This window comes from Zeugodacus cucurbitae, chromosome 6 (assembly GCF_028554725.1).
Source record: "Zeugodacus cucurbitae isolate PBARC_wt_2022May chromosome 6, idZeuCucr1.2, whole genome shotgun sequence".
Lineage (NCBI taxonomy): Eukaryota > Metazoa > Arthropoda > Insecta > Diptera > Tephritidae > Zeugodacus > Zeugodacus cucurbitae.
Genome location: NC_071671.1, coordinates 63,008,054 through 63,031,277, shown reverse-complemented (window position 1 = coordinate 63,031,277; position 23,224 = coordinate 63,008,054). Strand labels below are relative to the sequence as shown.

The 23,224-nt window shown below is 37.2% G+C and overlaps 1 protein-coding gene across 1 annotated transcript in view; it reads left to right on the top strand.

Moving 5' to 3' along the window:
* LOC105209306 (uncharacterized) overlaps positions 1-23,224 on the top strand; it is a 115,002-nt gene that overhangs the window by 46,242 nt on the left and 45,536 nt on the right. The window contains exon 2 of the mRNA XM_011179657.3: positions 12,349-13,231. Within this exon, the coding sequence (XP_011177959.1) occupies positions 12,349-13,231 (883 nt within the window). The remainder of the gene's footprint in view (positions 1-12,348; positions 13,232-23,224) is intronic.

Below are 23,224 nucleotides of genomic sequence, written 5' to 3'. Positions count from 1 at the left end.
CCCCATCTGAGTAGCTACAACTGCTCATCAGCGCTGTCAGCATCCTGCAGCTTCGCCTTATGAAGTGCGAAAATTCACTTATCTTCAGAATACTACATGTAGTACTACAACTACAGTAGCATATACCATATGCACTTCGCACAACCTGTCAAATGTGGATCTGTTGCCATTATTCGCTTCAACGCGTCTGCTGCTCTCATCTGCCTCTGATTGGTTGCTGATTGTCTGCGCTGGTGGGTTGGTTGGTGGCTGCTTGCCAACCAACGCTGCTGCTTTTACTGCACGCAAAAAGTGTCAATCTTGTGATCTTTATCGGAAAATTAACGATTTTTACTCGTACGCATGTATCATGCATGCGTCTTGTTGAGCTCGTCAGCGTCGTAGGAACGTCATCTTACGCATTGCGTACAACATTTTTGTGCAAAACACCAGCCAAGCGATATTTTTTTCGCCACCGCGCCAAAGAATTCCGTTTTATGTTATGTTCGAATATACTTTTATTCGTTTTTTTTTTTTCGTTTCTATATATTGGCTTACACGAGCACTGATCGTGTTGCATTCCATGGCGTCTGAGATTATGTCTGCTCGTACCTTTGGACGGAAGTTTTTGCACTGCTAAATACACTGATTATTGCTCTGCTGCCTGTTTGGGGTTCTCATGCCATTTTCGCCGATATGGATTTTTAGGATTGGGTGGCACATGGTTTTTATACGCTTCTTAAACGCTTTTTGTTTGGATTGCGTGCAAGATGATTTGAGTGGATTTGACACGATCACCTACGGTATTTGTGGCGAATATTTTTTCATCCGCGAATATTACTTTTAAGTTATGCGTATTAACAGTTGATTTGAAGTATTTTTATTGCTACTGCTTTTACGTACTCGTAGGGGCGCCGCAGAAAAACACTTCCAGACTTATTGGCGATCGTGTCGGCTGTGCGCTTTTTAATTAGACGCAATAAAAACCGCAATACAAGCTTATGATTAAGTGTTTCAAAAGTCATGGCGTCTTTGTAGTTGGCTTTCAGCAGACAGCGCACAAAAAAAAACACAAATCTGTCCACCGATCGTACTCAATTTGGCGATCGCTTGCCACATACTTACTTGCGGTGTGTACTGACTGCCTCGTTGATGTGACGATCCTCTGGTGATCATCGATTGAAAATAATTAAAAATCAAAATGCGTTTGCATTCTTGCGTTCGCGCTGCATGAATCTGGCAAAACCAATATCGGCGCGCAGGCATGATCGGCGATCTGCAGCCACAAAAACACGGCAAACACACATGCACACGTAAAGCTTCGAAGGGAGTTCTGTGCAACAAATCGACGTGGTGTTACACAAAGATAAGCAGCGTCTAACCGTTGTGGAAACTGGTTGACAAGCGACTTCCACTGCAAGCTACTCTGTCTTTTTGTTAGTTTGCTGGTTGTCTGTCGGAGGCGCGCGTCTGTCATCAACAGCGCCAACTTCGACATCATCAACGTCATCAAAAACACAAGATGGAATGTCAGACGACGACCTGATCTCTGCAACAGGAATTTTGCCAAATTGCCAACTAACACACACATAGCGGAAAGCATATATTTATGAGCGTACAAGCGCAATTCCAGTGAATATCACTTTGTGCCGAACATTTAATTATTTATTTTTTGGTGAAAATGTGGTAGCATACAAATTTTGCTGCTCTTTGCTGTAGTGGAATTCACGCAGCACGCTATGTTATGCTATGCTGCAACATATCATCTCCTGGCTTTGCTTAAGAATCCTCAGCGCAACGCTGATGATTGGTTTGCTTGCAACCATATTTGCGCCTGCTGCATGCTTTGGTGTGTATTCATGTATGTGTGCATGGGTTCTTGGTCTGTTCATGTCCAATTGTAGGCATTCATAATAATAACAATAATCATAAAACAGAAGCTGTGCCATTGGCAATTGGCGAATGTGTGGTGATGCCCGTCGTGGTGTACCGGCTAAGACGTACTGCAAATGCTGCGAGCTCAAGCCCGTCTTGCGTTAGTTAGCCAAAGGCTACTCTTCGCCTGCATTATGCACCCGCTATGCAATTGAATATACAAGTATGTATACGTATGTCATTGCATTCCCTAATTATGCTGGTTGTCACCAACAATTGTTGCCAGCTTTTTCGACTGCAATTGCTTTTATTCGTCATCATATGTATGACTGAGTGTTTGAGAATTTTTCGTATTTGTATATTTTTGATTTTTGATTTAAAAAAAAAAAAAAATTTTTATACTCTTCACACTTATTCGACTGTCTGACATTAATTTCGTACGCTTCGGTATGTTCGTTATCGCGCATGCGCAAAGTGTCTGCCATTGACATGCATTGCTTGTGTTATTTTTGCAAGAATTATTGATATTTTTCAAAAATGGTGTAAATAGACTGCAACCAGATTACATTCTGCACACCTACTGAATGCGAGTAAGAAATTAACAAAATTTCGGAAAAAGGTGGACAAGTTTTTGGACTGGTAAAGTAATTATTGGATGGTAGACTGCAAATTAGTGAGCATTAAAATATTTTGAGAGGTCTCTCAAACACAAGAAAAGCTGAATGTCTGGATTAAGGGTTAAAATAAATTTAGAAATAATCTTTCGAGGCTTTTATGGACTAGTTCAACTGAGTTTTTGACTGACTAAGCATAAGCGAGCTTCGCATTCTCACTTTAGCTCGCCTGCAAACGGATGTCAGTTGGCTACCAAAGGGATATTTGGTCTAAAACCGGAAGTCGTGAGCTGCTTGAGTCATATCCAAAAGAATCGTTCCTAGCCACTCCCAAGTGAATGGCAATCAGAAACTTTCCTCACTTGCGTGAACTTCAACATAAGACCCAATCACTCTAGTCTAATAGATGGTATAAATGATCGGATTTTTACTGGGTGTTTAGTGAAGTAGTTCGAGAATAAATTGTATCTTACAAATGAAGATACATGTCTTTAATCGCTCGAGGCTTGAGGCGAAAAAGTTATAAGATATTCCAAATTTTTATAACAGACCTTCCTTTACTGGGTGTTTAGTCCTTATTCTAACGAAAGTTTTATATCATTGTGTCTTTTTCAAGGAATTCGGAGTATGTGGACTTAAAAGTTCGTCTCTTTTTTAATTGTTGATCACTCATAACCGCTCAGAACACTACCTCTTATATAAGTATTTCTCAAGAAGCCCATACCCTATTAACAGTTTATTACCTCGAAGTTCGGTAAGATCTTCGGACCTAATATGTGCAGTCGGAATTTAGAAATTTATGTGAGATAGATTTATTTAAAAACATCCTATTATAGATGACACTCAAATTAGAAATCATGAGAATAAACCAAAGTGTTAAGTCATAAGAAATATTAAAAAAGAAGAAGAAAGAACGGTTGTGAATTCAACTTACCTCAAATAAAGGAAAGTGTCATATTATTAGTTTCGCTGAAAAAGGAAACCAATGAGAGCTCTCTGCAGTGCCATTGTAATGCATTCTACTATTTTGCAAGCAATTTGTTAAACCATATAAACAATTTTGGATTGCAGTATTTTACTTTCCAATCTTTTTCATTCACCATACATACATATACCAATAAAACTCCTTATTAATAATTGCCTGGCCACCATTTTCGCTCGCCTCTTATGATCCTAAGTGATTTTAGTTATCCCTAAAATGGCAAATATAATTTCAATAACTCAATCTGTACGTTTAATTTAATAAATTCCAATTTTCCCATTGCCTTTCAACAATAAAGCAATTCATATCATCACTCGCACCACATATTACTATAGGAGCTTTTCGCTTATGAAAAAGAAGTAAACTGCATAATAATAACCATCTATTTATGGCATTCACCAGAGCACAGCACAACACCGCACCGCAGCGCACATAGTTGAGTATGCGTGCCTGACACACATTCAATAAATGTCTTGGGCAATACAACAATTCATCAAATAATCGATGTAAATATAATACGAATGAGCCAAAGTGTTGTATTAAAAGCAGACGATCATATTTTAATCACCGACGGCGTATGAGTTCCGTAAATACACACACACTTGAATAAAAATATTTCTGCATTTCTTCGTTGCAAGTGTGTGTTGCACGTGTATGATCGCAGTCAGACTGCAAGTAAGTGTTCTCCACAAAATATTTAACAGGCAGACAGTGCGTCTTCTTGTTGTCCACGTCTTCTGCGTCGAGGCATCATCATCATCATTATTATCGCCACGGCAGATTGCTACCGCAAGCGGGCGAGCAAGATGTGCGCGCGATGATTAAAACACATTAAAAACTCCGGTAGCACAAGATGATCGTGCTGAGCGCGACATACTACACGTATACGGTATACCTCTACACATACCACGCTGCATAAGGCCATAAAAACGAACTTGCTGTTTGCTGCAGTTGAACCAAAAAGGATATGGATGCGCGTATTATACGAAATTTTTTTGAGTCAAATCTTCTACGCGCTCAGCGATGCTAGTGGCTTTGCTTAAGATTTATTGCGAAAAAAATATAAATATGAAAATATTTATTTTTATGAAAGCTGAGAAGAATTTCATGATAGAACTCAATCACTTGTACCTAGATCTTGATATAACGGCTCGATCGGTTATATAATCTTTGATTATAAGCTCAATTTAAATCATTTAACTAAATGTAAATAATTCCCAGAGGCTACTAATTGAAGCATAACTTCTAGTGAACTCATATAAGAGTCAAGATTAACCAATTTGTAGTAAATATACTTTCCTTTGACTTACTCATCGATCGATTGAGTCTCTCTATACTGTTATTATTACTAACCTGTAACAATCTTATTCAACCTGCACTTTGCGAGTTTTTTTTGGAAGATCTTAAACATGATTAGAAATTGACAAGATCGGGGTCATGCGTTTGTTCAAGAAAATATTTTATTGAAATTCTTCTCAGACACTCGTAATCAAAAAGTCTTCAAGGGATCATATATTACGTTAGGTGTGATTCAATACAATTCCATGCTACTTAAGACCTTTTTCTATATCAAGGGCTTAAAAATTTATGGATTCTTCACATAAATAAGGCATTGCTGCACAACTTAGTACTTTATAAATCTTATTAGAAATCGCTCAGCTTTCGCAAAAGAAGAAATATACCCCAAATATCATGAATAATCAAAAATTAAAAGATTCACTCGATAAAAGTTAGACCACGATCCATGGTATCAACATCATTGCGTCACGTAAGCTATGTTGCATATACGCAGATTACTGTTGGTAATATTTTTGAAGCAAAGAATACACATAAACCTACCAAAAGGACGCATTGCATTAGCTTTCCACCAAGGGATTGCATTTTTGTGCCAAAATTTGCGTTGTTGCATGCCACACTACGTGTTCTTGCAACACGGTCTCTCGATATAAACATATGTACATATATATATATTATATGTAGAATGTAGAAATGTGTATATTTTATCAACATTTTTTGTTTTTGTTGTTGTTTTATTTTTTTGATTATTTTATATGTTGTTGCATTTTTCAAAGAGGCCACAACGACTACCTGTTGTGATGTGTGTTATTAAGCGACGTCGCGACGACAGCCAAACGTCAACTTGTAGTCATCATGCCAATCCGAAAAGAGTCAACCAAAGCAGACAACATCAACAGCGACAACAACAACAACTACAGCAACAATAAGGATAATAGTTAGTGTAGTAATTTTTTGGCAAGATACATAACTTCGACAACAGTTTCAATTTACGCTGATCAACGGCGTTGATGTTCATGTTACTGTCGAGACGGTTGGCATATGTCCGTACATACTCGTACATATGTTTGTGCATTCCGGTGGGCCTTAGTGGTGGCTTAACTTTATTTTCTTATACATATGTATACTCCTTAATGTTTTATTTTATTCTTATTTTTATTCTTTTGTTTTTGGGTTTTGTGGCAAGTGCAGAAGCTGCTACTTGATTTTTCGTAAGTTGTAGTTTACTCTTGTGTTGTTTGTTGTTGACTGTTGATTTCAGGATTTTTGGTACCAAAAATGCCATGTTGCGGTTGCCTACTAATTGATGTGCGCTACGTTGTCGTTTATATTGTTATTTGTGGTGTTGTCGTTTTTGCTGTTGTTGTTGTCACGCATTTTTATGCGTTTTTTCACCTTACTATCGAGTTTGGTTAAGTTATTTGTCAGTTGCAGAGAGATTGATTTTTATTGGGTTTGGAGTTTATTGTTGTTTTTGTAATATTTTTTTTTTATTTTTTTCCAAAATTTTTGTCATTGACATATTTGTTATGACACTTGTGTCAAGTTATTATTGTAAGCTCAATTTTTGGTTTTGAAGACGTTTATTTAGCTTCAGGAAGTCGCCTTTAGTCTTTTTTGCGTCTTAGAGTTAATCTAGACTTTTTTAGAAAGTAAAATCTATGATATACCTTCTTCTAAGAACCCGGAGTATGTATTATTTTCAAGCTGCGTTCCTTTTTAAATAAGTCTGTATATGGAACATCCAAAACTGCCTGGCGACCTTTACTTCATTCATCAGAAGATTCGGTCTGAGATACATTGTCAGACGTTTGGACGAGCTATTATATGTTGTCCCTAATGATCTTTTCCGTTAAGGTCTCAATGTTTCGAGTCTTAAAACGACCTCACAATTGTCACTTTCCACAAAGTTCCTTTCTCTCAGAAATATTTAGAAATACTTCACACAACTTGCAAATTCGGTTGAAATCTCGAGTCTACTAAAAATCATCTTAATTAGGATTAAAAATTTCTACAGATTCGTTAGTTTGTTATGGTAATCTCCCTGGACTTTAATCAATGTTAAGCGCATCTCAAATTAAATCAGCCCATTTTTCTTGCCATTAGCATTCGAATTTCCGGTGACCAAATAATACGCATCGGCTTACATACATACATACATACCTGCGTACGTGCTACTTTTTCATTATTGTAAATACTCTGTATAATCAAAATCGATGCAGTAGCTAATATTAACATAATCACAGTCACTACATGGCCGTTGGCAAGCGTTGAGCCATCGCCAACAGCAAGCAATCAAGTGAGTGACCAAGCAACGAACTTATTTAAGAGCAAGTATACGTAGTGCCCTGCATATGTAAGTAACTTTTTGATCAACTACCGAACACTCGGTTACTCCACTCCACCAACTTTTTTATTAATACGCCGAACTGAGCGACTGGCTGACTGGCTGTGGCAGCTTTGTGCTGATCGCAATTTCAGCATAACTGCAGGGCGATCAATTAAAATTTTGATCGAATTTTCGTCAATTTGTGTATGATGCTTGACATGTGCCCGTCGCCAGTCACCGCAACACACGAACACACGAACATCCTACCGACCGTCAGCCACATGATTGTCGCGGGTTGAGCTTCAATCGACTTCATCTGCATCAGCAACGGTAGCTCGATGTCTGTCTGTAGCCTGTATCCGCGACCATTGATGACTTTAGATTGTCGGCCCTGGCCCGCTACCCCTCGTTTGGACTTGACGTATCCGAGCTAAATCATAATGAAAGCTGCTGCAATTCCAACAGATCAATGTAAAAATTTTAACGCCTCCGGCTAAACGCTGACTGACCAGGGACGACAATACACCGCTATGCCAACAAAATGTGCACAGTCAACCCAACCGCTAGCGGACAGTCACAGCGCCATTATATCTTCTCCTATACCTCCTGTATGCCGAGCTGTCCATGCGCTTGAAAAGGGTGGTATATTTTTATTAAAGCGTAAATGAATTTCTGCAGCCAATAATAACTGCCGAAAACGCAAGCCGAGCACTTGTCGCTCCCTCATCAGACGTCCTGCTTGGCCCCGCACTTGGTGTTTTTTCTTTTGTTGCACTGCTGCACTGCCGGAAAGATGATTATAACTTGAGATCGATCACTTGATGTCGTTGATCGCTAACTTGATGTGGCTACTGTAGAAAAGAAGTTGACGTGCGGCGCGGCGCGCAGCCGGCCCTGCAGAAATAAACCCGAAGAATGTGTATGAAAAAAGTACTTTTCGTTTGGCGCTCTGTGTTCTTGTTGTCTTTTTGGCTTGCAGAAAATTATGTAGCGCAAGTGTATGCCGAAAGACTAAGTCGCTGCGAGAAAATTGCGTTATTAAATTTCAGTACACGCTTCACCAGCACCAACCCGCGCACCGCCTGCCGGTAATGCGCACTTACTTACCTTCCTTGTAGCTGCAGCATCGCACTGGCAACCGACTTTATTTGACAAGTTTAGCCTTGAGCTATGTAGCGTGTTTGAAATAAGGTTTAATATTAACTTGATTGAAGTATTTTTCGGCGTAGTGATTAATGTTTATCCGCAGGATCAACAGCCAGATCTTATGCAGATTTCACTGATAGCCGCAGATTCACAATGAAGTGTTGAATTCATAAGAATTTAGTGTGGCAATCGCTTGAAATGCGGTGCAGTAGGGTGATGTGTATTAAAAAAAATTGGAAAGTTGCTCTTCGAGCTACTTAATGGTGTTATAAGATAAGAAAAATGTTTTTTTAAGAAAAAAAAATTGCAGTTTAAGAAATAAGTGTTCTTACTACGTAAACTGTGATAATCAAGTCATCTGAGAAGAATATGATTTCATGAGCTCAAGATATACAATAAAATGATACAATATATTATAATATGAAGATATACAAGAGATAAACTTATTTCCTCATTGCTTAAAAAACTTCAGAAACCCTCCAATTACCGCAATATATCGTCTCATTTCGGAAGTGATTTATTATAATCTTCTCTATATTGCAGAGATTCGCATCCGTTAGCTACCGACTAAATCTTATCTTTTTTATTCGTACTCCTGACTTTCGCATTTTAAAAGCTTTTAAAAGCTCTAAAAGCTTCCCAAGCTTCATCATTAATTACTATATATCCATTAGATAGAATTTAAAAGAATTTCATTAAAACGAAAATATATTAATTATTTATTTAGAAATCCAAATATTGCATAAAGTTCTAGGGGTTAATTATTATGGCTAGTTTAATTTAAAACAAGTAAGGAAGGACTAAGTTCGGGTGTAACCGAACATTTTATACTCTCGCAATTTATTTATTTGACTTTATTTATATTATATAATGCACAATTTGACCCACATATTCGTCATATATATTGTATAAAGTCCATTGAAAGTTGGAAATCATAATGTTAATGTTAATGTTAGGTTAGAAGCATCGAGGTCCTCGTGTTCGATATATGGGGCCTTAAAAACCTATGGTCCGATTTCGGCGGTTTTTATAATGGGGCTGCCACACTATAAACAGAGTATTTGTGCAAAGTTCTGCACCGATATCTTCACTAGTGCTTATTTTATATATTGTAATGTAAACGATTCAGATCGTCTTCAAAGTTCTGGTATATAGGAAGTAGGCGTGGTTGTAAAGCGATTTGGCCTATTTTCACAACATATCATTGGGATGTAAGTAAACTTTTACAAACCAAGTTTCATTGAAATCGGTCGAATAGTTCCAGAGATATGGTTTTTGACCCATAAGTGAGCGACGCCACGCCCATTTTCCATTTTTGTAAAAAAATCTGAATGCAGCTTCCATCTGCCATTTCTTATGTGAAATTTAGTGTTTCTGGCGTTTTTCGTTAGTGAGTTAAACCACTTTTAGTAATTTTCAACCTAACCTTTGTATGGTAGGTGGGCGTGGTTATTATGCGATTTCTTTCATTTTTGGAATGTATTAAGATTGTACTAAAAAGAAGACTGCGGAAAGTTTGGTTTATATAGCTCTATTGGTTTCCGATATTTGTACAAAAAACCTATTTGGGGGCGGGGCAACGCCCACTTCCTCAAAAAAATTACATCCACATATGCCCCTTCATAGTTCGATTCTTCATACAAAATTTTATTTCCATAGACACTTTATGTGTTTTCGGTTTTCGCCATTTTGTGGGCGTGGCAGTGGTCCGATTTTGCTCATTTTCGAAAGCAACCTTCCTATGGTGCCAAGAAATAAGTGTGCCAAGTTTCATCAAGATATCTTAATTTTTACTCAAGTCACAGCTTGCACAGACGGACGGACGGACGGACGGACAGACAGACATTCGGATTTGAACTCCACTCTTCACCCTGATCACTTTGGTATATATAACCCTATATCTAACTCGTTTAGTTTTGGGTGTTACAAACAACCGTAATGTGAACGAAACTATAATACTCTCTTTAGCAACATTGTTGCTAGCAACTTTGTTGCGAGAGTATAAAAACACAGTGCAGTAATTCGGAGCTTTTAACCTCACGCGATTCTTGTATTTATTAATTATGTCTGTTTAGATCATTATTTGCATTCAAGCAATTCAAAACAGGCTTTCGAAGCTTTTAAGCTCATGGTTTATTGAGGAAATTCAATTTTTTTTTAACTTAGACAACCTTGTGTTTTCTAACTGGGTTTGTGTAGGTCTTTACTTTTCTTCAAACCACACAAAATAGTGTCGGCGAGCTTTTAAGCTCACTCCATATTGGGAAAATGTTTTTTTTTTTTTTAGTTTTAGAGAACTCTTGATATATTAAGTGGCTCTTTACTTGCCTTCAAACAACTCACACCAGTCATTCTGAGCTTATAAGCTTTCGCTATATTAAGAAAAAAATAACTTTATTCTGTGATATCGTAAAATATCATTGTAACTTTATGTTGATTGTCGATTATAGCATTAGAACTTGGTATTATCAACAATTTCGCCCTTTCAACGCTGCTCTTACTATAAAATTACTTTCTTTTACTTTCACATTGACAATCTTCCTAATTCTCTGCTCATTTGCCACAATTAATTAAGTTGTTGAATGCTTATGACTGAACCACACTGAACTTATTTAACCTCAACGGCATGCAGCTTGATGATCTTCAACGATCATATACATACATTAATAGGTATATATACTTGATTCACAAATTATAACAAAAATATAGCACTGTACGCAAAGAACGAATAACTTTCAAGCCATAAGCTCGCAATTAGAATAATTGGAATACTTTCGAGTAGAATTCTTATTTTTTTTTGTGCGCAGTTGACCCAAAGATCACAAGTGAATGTGCATGGGAATCATTAATAAAGTTAGATCTAACAAGAAATCTGTATAACGCGAAGATAACTGCGCAGTAAAGCGTGTGCTTTAAGTTTCATTGAAATAACAACCGTTTACTTTACGTCTATGTATTCGTATGGCTTGCAATGCGTAACGAATTTAGCTGCTTTTCCAACGCTTTGTTAAATTTTCGCTAATAAAATTATTGATGGAATTTTGTTGATTTCATTGAAATTACAAGTGACAAGAGCAATGCGGCGAAAAAAGCTCAGAAAAAGCTATAAGTAAAGCATTGTAGCCAATAAGCAAGCACACGTTCTTATGTATTTACTTAGCGACGCGTGAAAGCGCAAAAATGATCAGTGAAATGAAAGAAGCGCACAATAACAATAAAGCGCTGTATAAGGAAAGTAAATAAATAAATATAAAATAAAATAAATAATTAAAAGTGATCACGCTGATCGTACGATTGAGACATGTGAGGCATTCAATTAGGGCACTATGCCTGCGTCTGCCCGCTCTCGTTAGATTTTCAAAACCTAAATTAAATATATTTAAGAGTAAAAGCTGTTATTTATATATGTATATATTTTTTTAACAAAGCTTAGACAAAGTGAAGAAGGAAAATGTTGCGCCAATCAAGCGCCGGAGCTTCTGTGTATGTTTGTTGTCCGATCATTAGAAGCTCTTGGGGCGCTGATGGGCAAACAAATCAAATGGCAGCAGTAAGTAAATCAATCCAATCACAGTGACAATCAACGCAGTGTCTGTGTATTTATTCATGCACACGTGCATAGCAGCTTTTCAATGGTGATCATGAAATTGATTGTGCCGATCAGTGACGATCTTTCGCCACACAAAAGATCATCAAGCGTGGCAGAATTGCTGGAAATTGGGTTGTTTGCTACTCAAGCAGTGATTACTCGTAAAGGCGAGTTGCGCTGACAATGATTGAAAGCTTTGACAATTAGCAGCAAATTTCCAAAACTAATATTGGAAATCACAAAAACCGATCAATTTACACATATTTATCTATAGTTGTACGTATAAGCAGGAGAAATTCGTTGCTTAAAAGAAATAAATAAATAAAGAATAAGAAGAGCAATAAGAGACGCTACCAGACAATTAATTAACTGTTGCTGGCTTTCATACTATTATGCTAAGCCAACATTTATTTCAGTAAATAAAGACTTGAATAACACACAATTAGTATATGAATCAAAGCATAAGCCTAACAATTATCAAATTGTTGTTTTTGTTTATTTTTAAGATCTAAAACTATGTATTTTCTTTTACTTTCAGAGTCAAGCCTTGGCGTTGACACGCGCTGCAAATGCCGCCGCCGCCGCTGCAGCCGCCTCAGCCAATGCGGCAGCTGCCGCCGCCGCGCAGGGCATCAAACCCAGCGGCGCAGCCACTCTAGCCGAATTGGCGCTGAAGAAAGAGCACTCCTTGTCACCACCACACAGCATCGGCAGCGCCAGCAGCGCAACAGCTGGTGCTCTTCCAAGTGCAAATATCGATGAAGGCGGTGGGGGTGGCGTGGCTGCGGCCAATTATCGGCGACGCCCCTCACTGCAAGGTGTACAAGACAAGCTGGCGCAATTGCAAATGCAACATCAACAGCAGCAGCAGCAACAACAGCAACATTTACAACAACAACAGCAGCAACATCAACAACAATTGCACGAACAGCATCAGCAACAGTTGCGCGAACAGCTGGCCGCCCACGATGAGGCGCGCAGTCCGCGTTTTGGCAATCTGGCTGCCAGTTTGAGTGTAGGCGCCGGCAGTAGCGCTATTGTGCGTTCGCGTTCGACAGATGCCAACTCATCGCCGAATGCCACAGCGCATATGGCCACAGACAACGAACGTCACATTTCCTCAACACCTTCTAGTCAGAACGCGTCATTGGCTGCGACACCAAAGCTGCTGGAACGTGATGAGCGTTGCGGCACCGGCTCTGGTGCTGGTGTTGTTGTTGGTGCAAATCCTGCATTGGTTGGCAGCATTAGTTGCTTGCCACCGGCTGCGTTGAATGCGGTTGCCAGCAGCATGGCGAGCGGTGTAGCTGGTGCGCTGCATTCCAGTGTTGGTGTGCCCACACAGGCGGAGCAACTATTGTCGTCGACGCCGTCGGCTTTGGAAAGCCGTGCACGTGAATTTGATCCAGCGAAAGTCAATTGTGAGTACAAAAATTTGTTATTATTATAATACCATTTATCGATATATCGGAATGCCGAAATTCCTAATTAAAATTTCGAGTATTTTTTTTAGAAAAACTAATAACATTCAAACATATCTTGAAAAATGTGGATCCCAAAATTTATTATTTCGAACTTTTCCTAGATAAAAATGAACTATTAAATTTAACTATTCAAAGTTAAATATTTGATTTCATTAAAATGGATACTCTCTTAATCTTCTCTCACACTCACCATAATTCTTTTAATGCCGTTCTCCAAATCCATCAACTGCCTTCTCCAATTACTTGTATGAAATATTTCAAAATGCGTTGCTTCAAATTCGTCTTGTAGCAACCGCTTTCTCTGCGAAACATTCAATAGACTCACACTCACACAAATACACCCGAAGTCTCTCTACGTTTCCAGCCTAACCGGATTTCCTTTTACTGCTTATCCACAAATTTATATGCACACTTATCCCTCAATTATAATGATGCATGTAGCAGTTTATGTACATACATATACATTAAGTATCTACGTATCCAACATTATAAAATTTATAATCCCTTTTTGGCTTTGCTTTTACGCTTTGGCAATTTCTCTGCCGCTTTGCTTAAGCACAACCTTGTGTGCCCTATTATTATTTATTTCCTAATACTTTCAATGCTTGTTCAAGGATTAGTTCATCTCATTTGTCGACCCTCCTCGCTCGTTGCTTCACCACTTCATTAAAATAATAACATTTCACACTCGTTTGATCAAATCACAAACGATTCGCTTGTGCGACTAACCGTAGTCAAGGTATGAGCGGCAAAAGTGGTGGAGGGGAGAGGTATTAATATTGAGTTGGATATGTAATTGTAATACTATGTCTGCAGAAACCATGTGTTTTTGCTATGTGGAGCCATACATACTCGTACAATAGGCAAATCCTTTAATCCCATGCAATAAGTACGCATCAAAGTTTAGTTGTGAGATATGTGTCTATATTAAGGCAGAATATTCAAAGGAAAGTATGTTTCTATATTAATATAATATTCTTCGGATAGATGACTTTATTCTACCGATCAATGGGTTAATATGTATTGTTATTTGGAAGTCAGTTAATAAAGTTCGATTGAGTCTCAAAACATCAGATATAGATATTAAAGGGTCGATCGAAGATCTGGAGATCAGTTATTAAAGTTCGATTATTTTAGTTTTATACTGATTACCCACCTTTCGAGTGTATTCCTACCATAAAACTTTTTATTATTAGGTCTACAACTATGCTTCCTCCGCTTTTTTTGTAAATTTAAACGGTTACAAATGTCGCTGATCCTCAGCCGCACTTTTCTTGAAATTAAAAAAGAAAAGCAAAATTTCCAGCAAATGTCGAGAATCCGGCTCATAAAGTGACATTTTCAGTTGAGAATAAATTTGAGATGCAAACAGATCACTACAAATATTTAGTAGGGTTAATGTTGACACAAAAGTCCAAGATCGATATAAAAAAAAATCGATTTAATCGACCAGTGCTTGACCCTAGAGACATTCCCGCAAACGTCAAGAATTCGGCTCAAAAAATGACATTTGGAGTTGAGAATTAGTTTGGGATGCAAACAGATCTCTACAAATATTTAGTAGGGTTAATGTTGATACAAAACTCCAAGATCGATATAAAAAAAGTCGATTTAATCGACCAGTGTTTGACGCTAGAGACATCTTTTGGAAAACGGCGGAAGCAAAGTTGTAGACCCTCTATCAGTCGCTCGAATTCGGATTAAATATTACGAAGATATAGATCCACACTGTATTATAGCTTTTCCCCCTGCCTACACAACATAACTCTTTTTTTTTATGATAATATTTTCAACTGAAATTGTTTTCATTTTTCTATATACCGATTTTAATTATCTAATTAGAAACTAGAATTATAATGCTAAAATTCCTTTATATTCATTAATTTTGATTCGAATTTTCGATAATCCACTACTAATGCACGTAGTCAAAGAGGGAGATTTTAAATAAATTGCCTCCACCCAGCAAAATATAAAAGTCAGCTGATCAGCCTGGCATTCTCGATTTTGCCCAAAAGGCAGGCTTTAATAGTGAACCCTTTTATTTGCGGCAAATATTACACATAAAATACATACAAACGCATGCCACAAAGCAAACAAACCGATATATAGATGTGTGTTTGCTCATTGCTGCCCTGAAGCTACAAAGCGATGGCATTAAAATAATTCAAAAACGGCTTAGGGATTAAAGGGATTAATCGGCCACGCTAATGAAAATTGTAACATTGCGGTTGCGAGGCAAACATATATGCTGCCACAAAATTAAATGCATATCCGCACATGTGTACTTGCAACATATCGAAATAAAACTGTATAAATGTGTGCTTGCTGGCTAAATGAAAACGGACTCGTTAAACCAAAGCGGCAGTAAATGATAAAGCAAAAACAAAAATCGAGCAAAAAACCAAAACGATTTGTATTTAAGAGCAAAGCTCTTAATTCGCCTCTTCAGTTGCCACTGCTGTTGTTGTTGTTATTGATTTTATTTTCATGCAGCAGTGTTAAAGGATTTCAAGGATTTGCCTAAAAATGTGCATTTAAAGGAAAATATTGATTTTAGGCGCTTACAAATAAATCTCTGTATATGTATGAGTACAATATCAGTTAAGTGTGTGTATGTGTGTTTGTGCTCATTTTTACAACGTTTGCATAAATGTAATATCTATAGCTGTGTGCGCTTGTAGAAGGATTAACGCTAAAACCACAACACTGTATAATTCCTATAATGCTTTCAGCACAAATAATATGCAAGAACTCGTAAAGGCATGAAAGAAAAAGTGAAAATATTTGTATACAAATTAATTTTATTGCAATATTGGCTGAGATTTAAGGATACTGTTGTGAACGAATTTTTTAAAATTAACCTTTATAAGTTATTAAAGAATTACTAGAAGCGCAATGACTCCGATTCGAGTAGAAATTAGGTACGAATGAAGATCATATCCTTCAGTATAGGAACTATATTTTCAGATCTCCAGTTCATTCGAACGGCAGTCAAAGACCTTACAAACACGTATCAGTATATTATATCCAATCAAAAACCTCCTTATCGGAAGCGGTTCCCAAAACTATTTTCATAATTTTATATTCTTCTACAACAACACTTAAATATAGTTGTCAGATCATGAGAGCTCCAAATTTAAAAATGCACCTTTCAATGTCCAGAATAATTGTCAATATCAAATTTTCAATATTTAAATTTTATTTTATTTAATAGTTAAAATATCATCTTAGTATGATTCATAAACTCTATGAACTCATTCCCAAAACCCTTACGCAACAGATATGCATATATACTCGTATGCTTAGAAGGCTATCATAGCACATGCTTTCACATGAAATCTCAGTGTGTTGCGTACGAACCTCAAACAACAACCCCAACAACAACCACCAGCTGTGCCAATGTGTTAAAGTCAGTGTTATCCTAGCAATTTTGCACATTGCCACGAATTGTTGGGCTGCCTTAATCTGTAGCCAAACAAATTCGCAAACGAAAATTCCAAAACACACACGCATGCTCTTACATGACGCACTCGCTACGAGTTAGTATTGGTAAATGTTGCTGTAGTGAAGCTGAAGACATAGCAAGAAGTGTGTCACTATTTTTGGTAAGGTTGGCAAGGAAGAAGAATATATGCATATGTATGTGTAGAGACACAGATGAACTCAATACGCCGAGTAGGTTTTTAGGCGTTTACACAAGTTTATCACTATAAACGATATTACCTCTTGGTTATGCTGCTTAACATTAGAAACAAATATGATGAACCTTTTCTACGATTAACAAAGAAGTAGATATACACTAAGCAAACTTGTATATATCTACAGTCACACCACATCTCATTCTAACAAGTGTTCCTGTAACTCTTTTGTATTCACATCTCTGCTACTTACTACTCGTATTCGTATTTGATCCGCACGTACAACTCATACTTCTCATACATCCTTTTGTCCATTTATAAATCCGCACATTTATCATCATCAACAACAACTCAATTTGTACATACATATAAACACACTCATGCATATACATATCTATATATGTTTTGTCATTTTGCCGCTGACAATCACGTCAATGGCGTCATTCATCGATGTTGTCGCCAACTATCTAAATTCGTCCCCTCCAAAAGCACCTAGAGAATACTGTTCCGTCTCACCTCTGCCACTTTGCCTATTATGAATGTTCTCATCTCAAATGCCACCTATATATATATTGTAGAACGATGAAATGCTGCAAATCCTTAATCCAAAGGATTTCCCATCGCCACATTCAAATGTGTGTGCACAGCTCGATAAATCTGAAAGCGCATAAAGACGGGCACATCAAATTACATAGCTACAAACATCTACTGTATTTGCTTGTGTAAATATGTTAGTATATTTAATACATATAACTGAGTGTGTTGTCGCATGAATTTCTATCACTTTGAGTATTAGCAGGTTGTTGAAAGCAACATGTGTGTGTTGTTGCAACTGTAATATGCTGAAGGTATTTAATATTAATAAAATAATAACAAATTTATTTTTGTGAAGTGTTTTGGGTTATAAATTTCCAAATTAATAATTTAAAAAAAAAAACGAAACTAAAATTTCACTCAAAATTTTAATTTTAGAAATAAAAAAAATATATTTCTTCGAAAATTTGAAAAAAAAACAATATTTTTTTTTTGAGAATTTTAAATTTATATTTTTTAACAGTACATTTTAACTTAAAAAATGGAGTTTTAATTGACTCATTATTTTAAATAAAAAGCTTTTTCATAACGAAGAGTTTTTCATAAACAGATTTAAAAGTGTGTAAGCCTCCTTGAAGACGTTAATAAACTCATTTAGTATCCGCAAACGCCAAGAAATACTCATCCATCATAATATAAAACTTAATATATCGAGTTTAGAACGCAAACCAAGAATGCTTTCGCAAAATATCTCATTTTAAAGCAACCCATATGTTGATGCCTCAAAGCACCTCCAGCAGTAGGTGATTCACTATCGCCACCACCTCAACTGAATTTCACTAAAAATAACTACAACTTCAATATGCTGCAAATCCAGCAGCTACACTATCGCCAACATAGAACAGAGCCACACAATTGCTAAAAGAAGGCTTGACCCGTACTTGCCAACTGCAAAGCTACGAGTGCAGAGTGTCATTGAAAAAGCTTAGCTTGCGATGGCCGCAATTGTAAGTAACAACAGCCTTCAAAACACACCACATATCAAAATATTTTGTATTTGTTATACAACACATAGCCTCACATCGCAACGATGAGCAGAGGAGCAGCGCAGGGCAACGCAACAACTCAACTGATCCATGCGTATTCAGCTAAGTAAGTAAGCTGCCGAGTGAACTCAAAATAACTACAAAAACAACTGAACTGCTAAACTTACTGTTGTTGTTGTTATTATTTTGTATACTCAATATATCCAGCTGAGAATATGCCAAACGTTGATAGAGAGGTTTTATGTGTTAATTTTTGTGAAAATCCCTCTATTTGATCAGCAACATCAATAGTATACGTCGCAAGCGTAAGCTTACGCACACACACAATTACACGAGTATATATATATATGTACTCACATGTATATATGTATGTCCTCACATGCCCTCACATAGATTTATACTTAGTATTTGAAATATTTGCCACAGTTTGTTGCATGCTTGTGTTGAGCACTTTATGTGCCTCGAACGAGTTTGTGCGTTGGCTTGTTTGTTGTATTTGGCACCTCATGTGCATATTTACAGTTGTATCAACTACGCACAGGTGTCATCTGTACATATGCACAAGCATGCAACACTCGATGCGGAGAACGTGCCTCCAATACAGTGTTTTTGTTTGGCAGGTTTTGTATTAGGTGGGGGGTATTTATACGAAGAGGATTAAGGATTTTCAGTGCCAGAGCTCTTTACATCTAAACATTTATAAATAACAATAGTTGCACGTTCGTCGAGCATATTCAGCAAGTGACGGATGCTTGCAACACACTTACACACATGATGTAGTCGTAGTCTGTTAGCAATATGAGCCTGGCAATCCGACAATCCAACAGCGCGCACAGTCATACTGTCAACTAACCAGCCCAACGGCTCACCAAGCTCACCGGCTTACGAGCCAGCCAACCAAACGGCCAACTCAATTCAATGCTCAGCGAGAAGCCTTATGCAACTACAGTAGCAGTAGCAGCAGCAACATAACTTCACTCTGCCATCTAAATATGTATAAATGTATGTGCGAAGCATAGTTATTGGCGCGCACCCACAACAGCAGCAAACAGCAACAGCATGACATGAGAGCTTAGTTGAATGGTTTAAGCGAGTTGCGAGCACAACAGTTATTGTTGCCAGCTATTGTATTGTATTGTACTAGTTAGCAGCAGCGGCAGCAGCAACACTTGTTGCATGTTTGCTCTAAATGCCACAACAATACAATCAACGCCATATCGCATATGCATATTCATATGTATAGCAGCAACATTTATACAACAACACACACATGTTGCTGGAAGCACTCAGCAATAGCAGATGTCAACTGACCTTCCTGCGCGCCTGTGTATGCGTATGCTTTATTTTTCTTATTTTGCATATCAGTTTAGCTGCATAAATTTTCTTTCCTCTCTGTGTGTGTGTATATGTTTGTGTTTGTTGTGATATATGCGTGTGTAATTTGGCGTTCATAATTTATGATGTGATTAAGTTTTTGAAGGGAAAATGTTATGAATCAGCTTTGAGTGGCTTAATGCTATAATGAAATGTGATGATTTTCGAAAATTTGCATAGCATTGGCCATGCGTTTTGACTTTTAAATGGTGAAATGAATGCTAAATTAAATTATTTTGTATATTTAATGTGGGGGGAACATGAAATATATATTAAAAATTCTTGAAATGAAATTGGATTTAAAAATATTTGTGTGTGAAGATGAAACCAGCTTTTGATATTCTTAAAAAAATTAATAGGAAGGAAATTCGGTATAAAAGAAAATTTATTTTGCTAACAATATTTTTCTATTTTTTTTTTAATGGAAGCAATATAATATCTTAACCCTTTTGCTCAAGTTATTACATTATTACTTATATGCTTTAGATGCCAGGTTAATATTTTTCTTTCTCTCTCCCTTCCAATGTAAGCTAGGCAATCACCAATCAAGCCTAAGACTAAGCTACTTTAATTCTTTTGCAAAGCGTCGTCTTTATAAAAAATAGCACAGAATAGCAACTCTATGTGGTTTGACTCTGAGGGTTAGTTGACTCAGTCAAAATCAAGAGGACTCTTTGCGAAAATGTAAATATGACCTAGAACCGAAATATAGTAACATTGAGGTCCATATCGCGAGACACTTTGAAAATTACCCTCCACCTACATAATATTAGCCAGTAGCCTTAAGGTGTTACATGGGCTTCGACTGAGAAAAACGACCTTATTTCAAAAATATTAAAAAAATTAAATTCAATACATTGATTGACCTAAAGATATACATTTAACGAAGCATTACTAAAATGTTTTAAGAAAATTATATAAAACACTGACATCGTACCTTGATACAAATCGGTTGAGTAGTTCTCGAGAAATCTTGAACCGACTTTGAAAACATTGTTCTGAGAAATAAACTTTTTGAAGTTTCGATTGACAACCCAGCTACAACTCAGACTAGATCTCCGTAAATATTATTCGGATTGACTAACTGATCAATTAAAGATCAACTTAATAAATTCCATCGCTGTAACAACATTTGTTTTTGGTTTATGTTTTCCCATAAGACATATAAGTATATGTATGTATGTATGTGATTGGCGTTGCAACCGTTTAGCCGGTTATAGCCGAATCGACGATAGTGCGCCACCTCTCTCTCTCCTTCGCAGTTCGGCGCCAGTTGGAGATCCCAAGTGTAACCAGGTCGCTCTCCACCTGGTCCCTCCAACGGAGTGGAGGCCTTCCCCTTCCTCGGCTTCCTCCGGCGGGTACTGCATCGAACACTTTCAGTATATAGTACATTAAAAATCGATGATTTATCTTATGATGATCGTATATATGATCACCATCAAAACAATGAAGTACTAATTCTTGAGTTCGACAACAAATAAAATTTTTCAAGCCTTTGTCGCGCTCTCTCCCTACCCACCACCAAAGCTCGCACACCTGTCGTGCTTAAGCATTAAGCATTATGCAAACTCCATATGTGAGTAGATTTGGCACAAAATTTTAAGTCGCAAACGAAATTCACAGATTGCCAAATGTAGCATATGTATGTATGTCAAAGTATGTGTGAGAATTTGTGAATGTCGCCGGAACACATATACATACAAAGATATGTATATATATAATATGTATAAACGCAGGATCGTTGAAAATAGTGAGCCATAGAAAAATACTCGTGTCTGTAATTGTTACACCTCTGCTAGTGGATTTAGTAAGAATTGATTTGGAGCGCAACACAATTACAAACATATAAACATAGATGTTTGATTGTGTGTGTTTCGCTGAAAGTTCGATTTGTGAGCAGCGGCGGGCTGGAGAGAGCGTATGCGAGTTATAAGCAAAAGGGATTTGCACAACAAAAAGCTTTTTGTGCGCCAGCCAACATACTACAAATGCTTCATCAAACAAGCACATATGTATATAGAGATATTTGCCTGCACATACACACACACACACACAGCTAAATGCATTTACCTTTGCATATGTAAGACAATTTATTCGCATGGATTATACACTGACACTGAAAATATTGTGCGCTGGTTTGTGTGTGACATAAGCACATTACAAACACTCACAAGCAGCTCGGAAGCGTCACACATATACATACATATGATTCAAATACGTACCGCTGTGTGTGTGTGTTTTAGTACGAATTTTGCTACAAATGAATTCGATAGCTAAATTTATCTACGAAATGGGACAAATTTCGAGGATTCAAATGTGTTTGCCATACAAAATCCTAAATCCTTGCGCTGCCTAACGCTGCCGCCTGCGGAGTGCTGCTGCTGCTGCTTCGCCTTCCACTATGTAGACTGTCATGTTGCTGTTGCTGGCTAAAGCTCTTGCAGCAGTTGCTTCAGCCGTTCAGCTGAGTACGCTCAGCGCACAAATTCTAAACAAGGTTGCAAGCCAGCCAGCCGGGTTGTGGTAATAACAGCTGAACTACACAAACATGCACGCCAACATACATAAATACACTTTGAATGGTAACAACAATAACATTTGCAATAACACTTGCAATTGTAGCTAAAGCAACTACACATACATACAATCATTGAGAGTTGCTAGCAAAAGGATTGAGCAGCTTAGTTGTATACCTATACATATAGAAATTTACGCTTGTATTCAATATCCCATGCGACAAAAATTTTAAGAGAATTTGCAAAAATAGAATTTCCTGAATCTCACCTTACGATATCACCAAGTTTCTGAAGTTGCAAAAGTTTAACATACAAAAAATATGACTATCTGTACTTCTCGAAGGACTGTTGTTCCTGATAAGGTATTTCCTAAGACCTTGTTCTTCTTGTTGCATGGTTTTGAATTAGATTGAAGAACTAAGTTGGACTTTTTCTGGATGACTGAATGTAGTCAAGAATCAGATAAGGCATTTCCTACGATTTTCGTCGTTTGATCTGTTTTAAATAACTAGTCTGGGTTGTTTTAACGATTCTGGTACTCTTACATTTTTGAAACTCTATCCAACCTTAACTGGCCTAAAATAAGTCATTCGAATGAAAGACTCCACTAGATTTGACATCTACTAAAACTACTATGACATCGGAATCGTCTAGAAATTCAACTTAGTTGATCGGTTTAAAACAAAAATTAAATCTGTTCTATGTATAACCTCTTGGTTTACTGGAATAAATGCATTCTCCTAATTCTGCTTCTCACACTGCTATGTGCATAACCCTCTGCGTTTGGCATACACTTAAATGTGCGTATTATAAACGGAT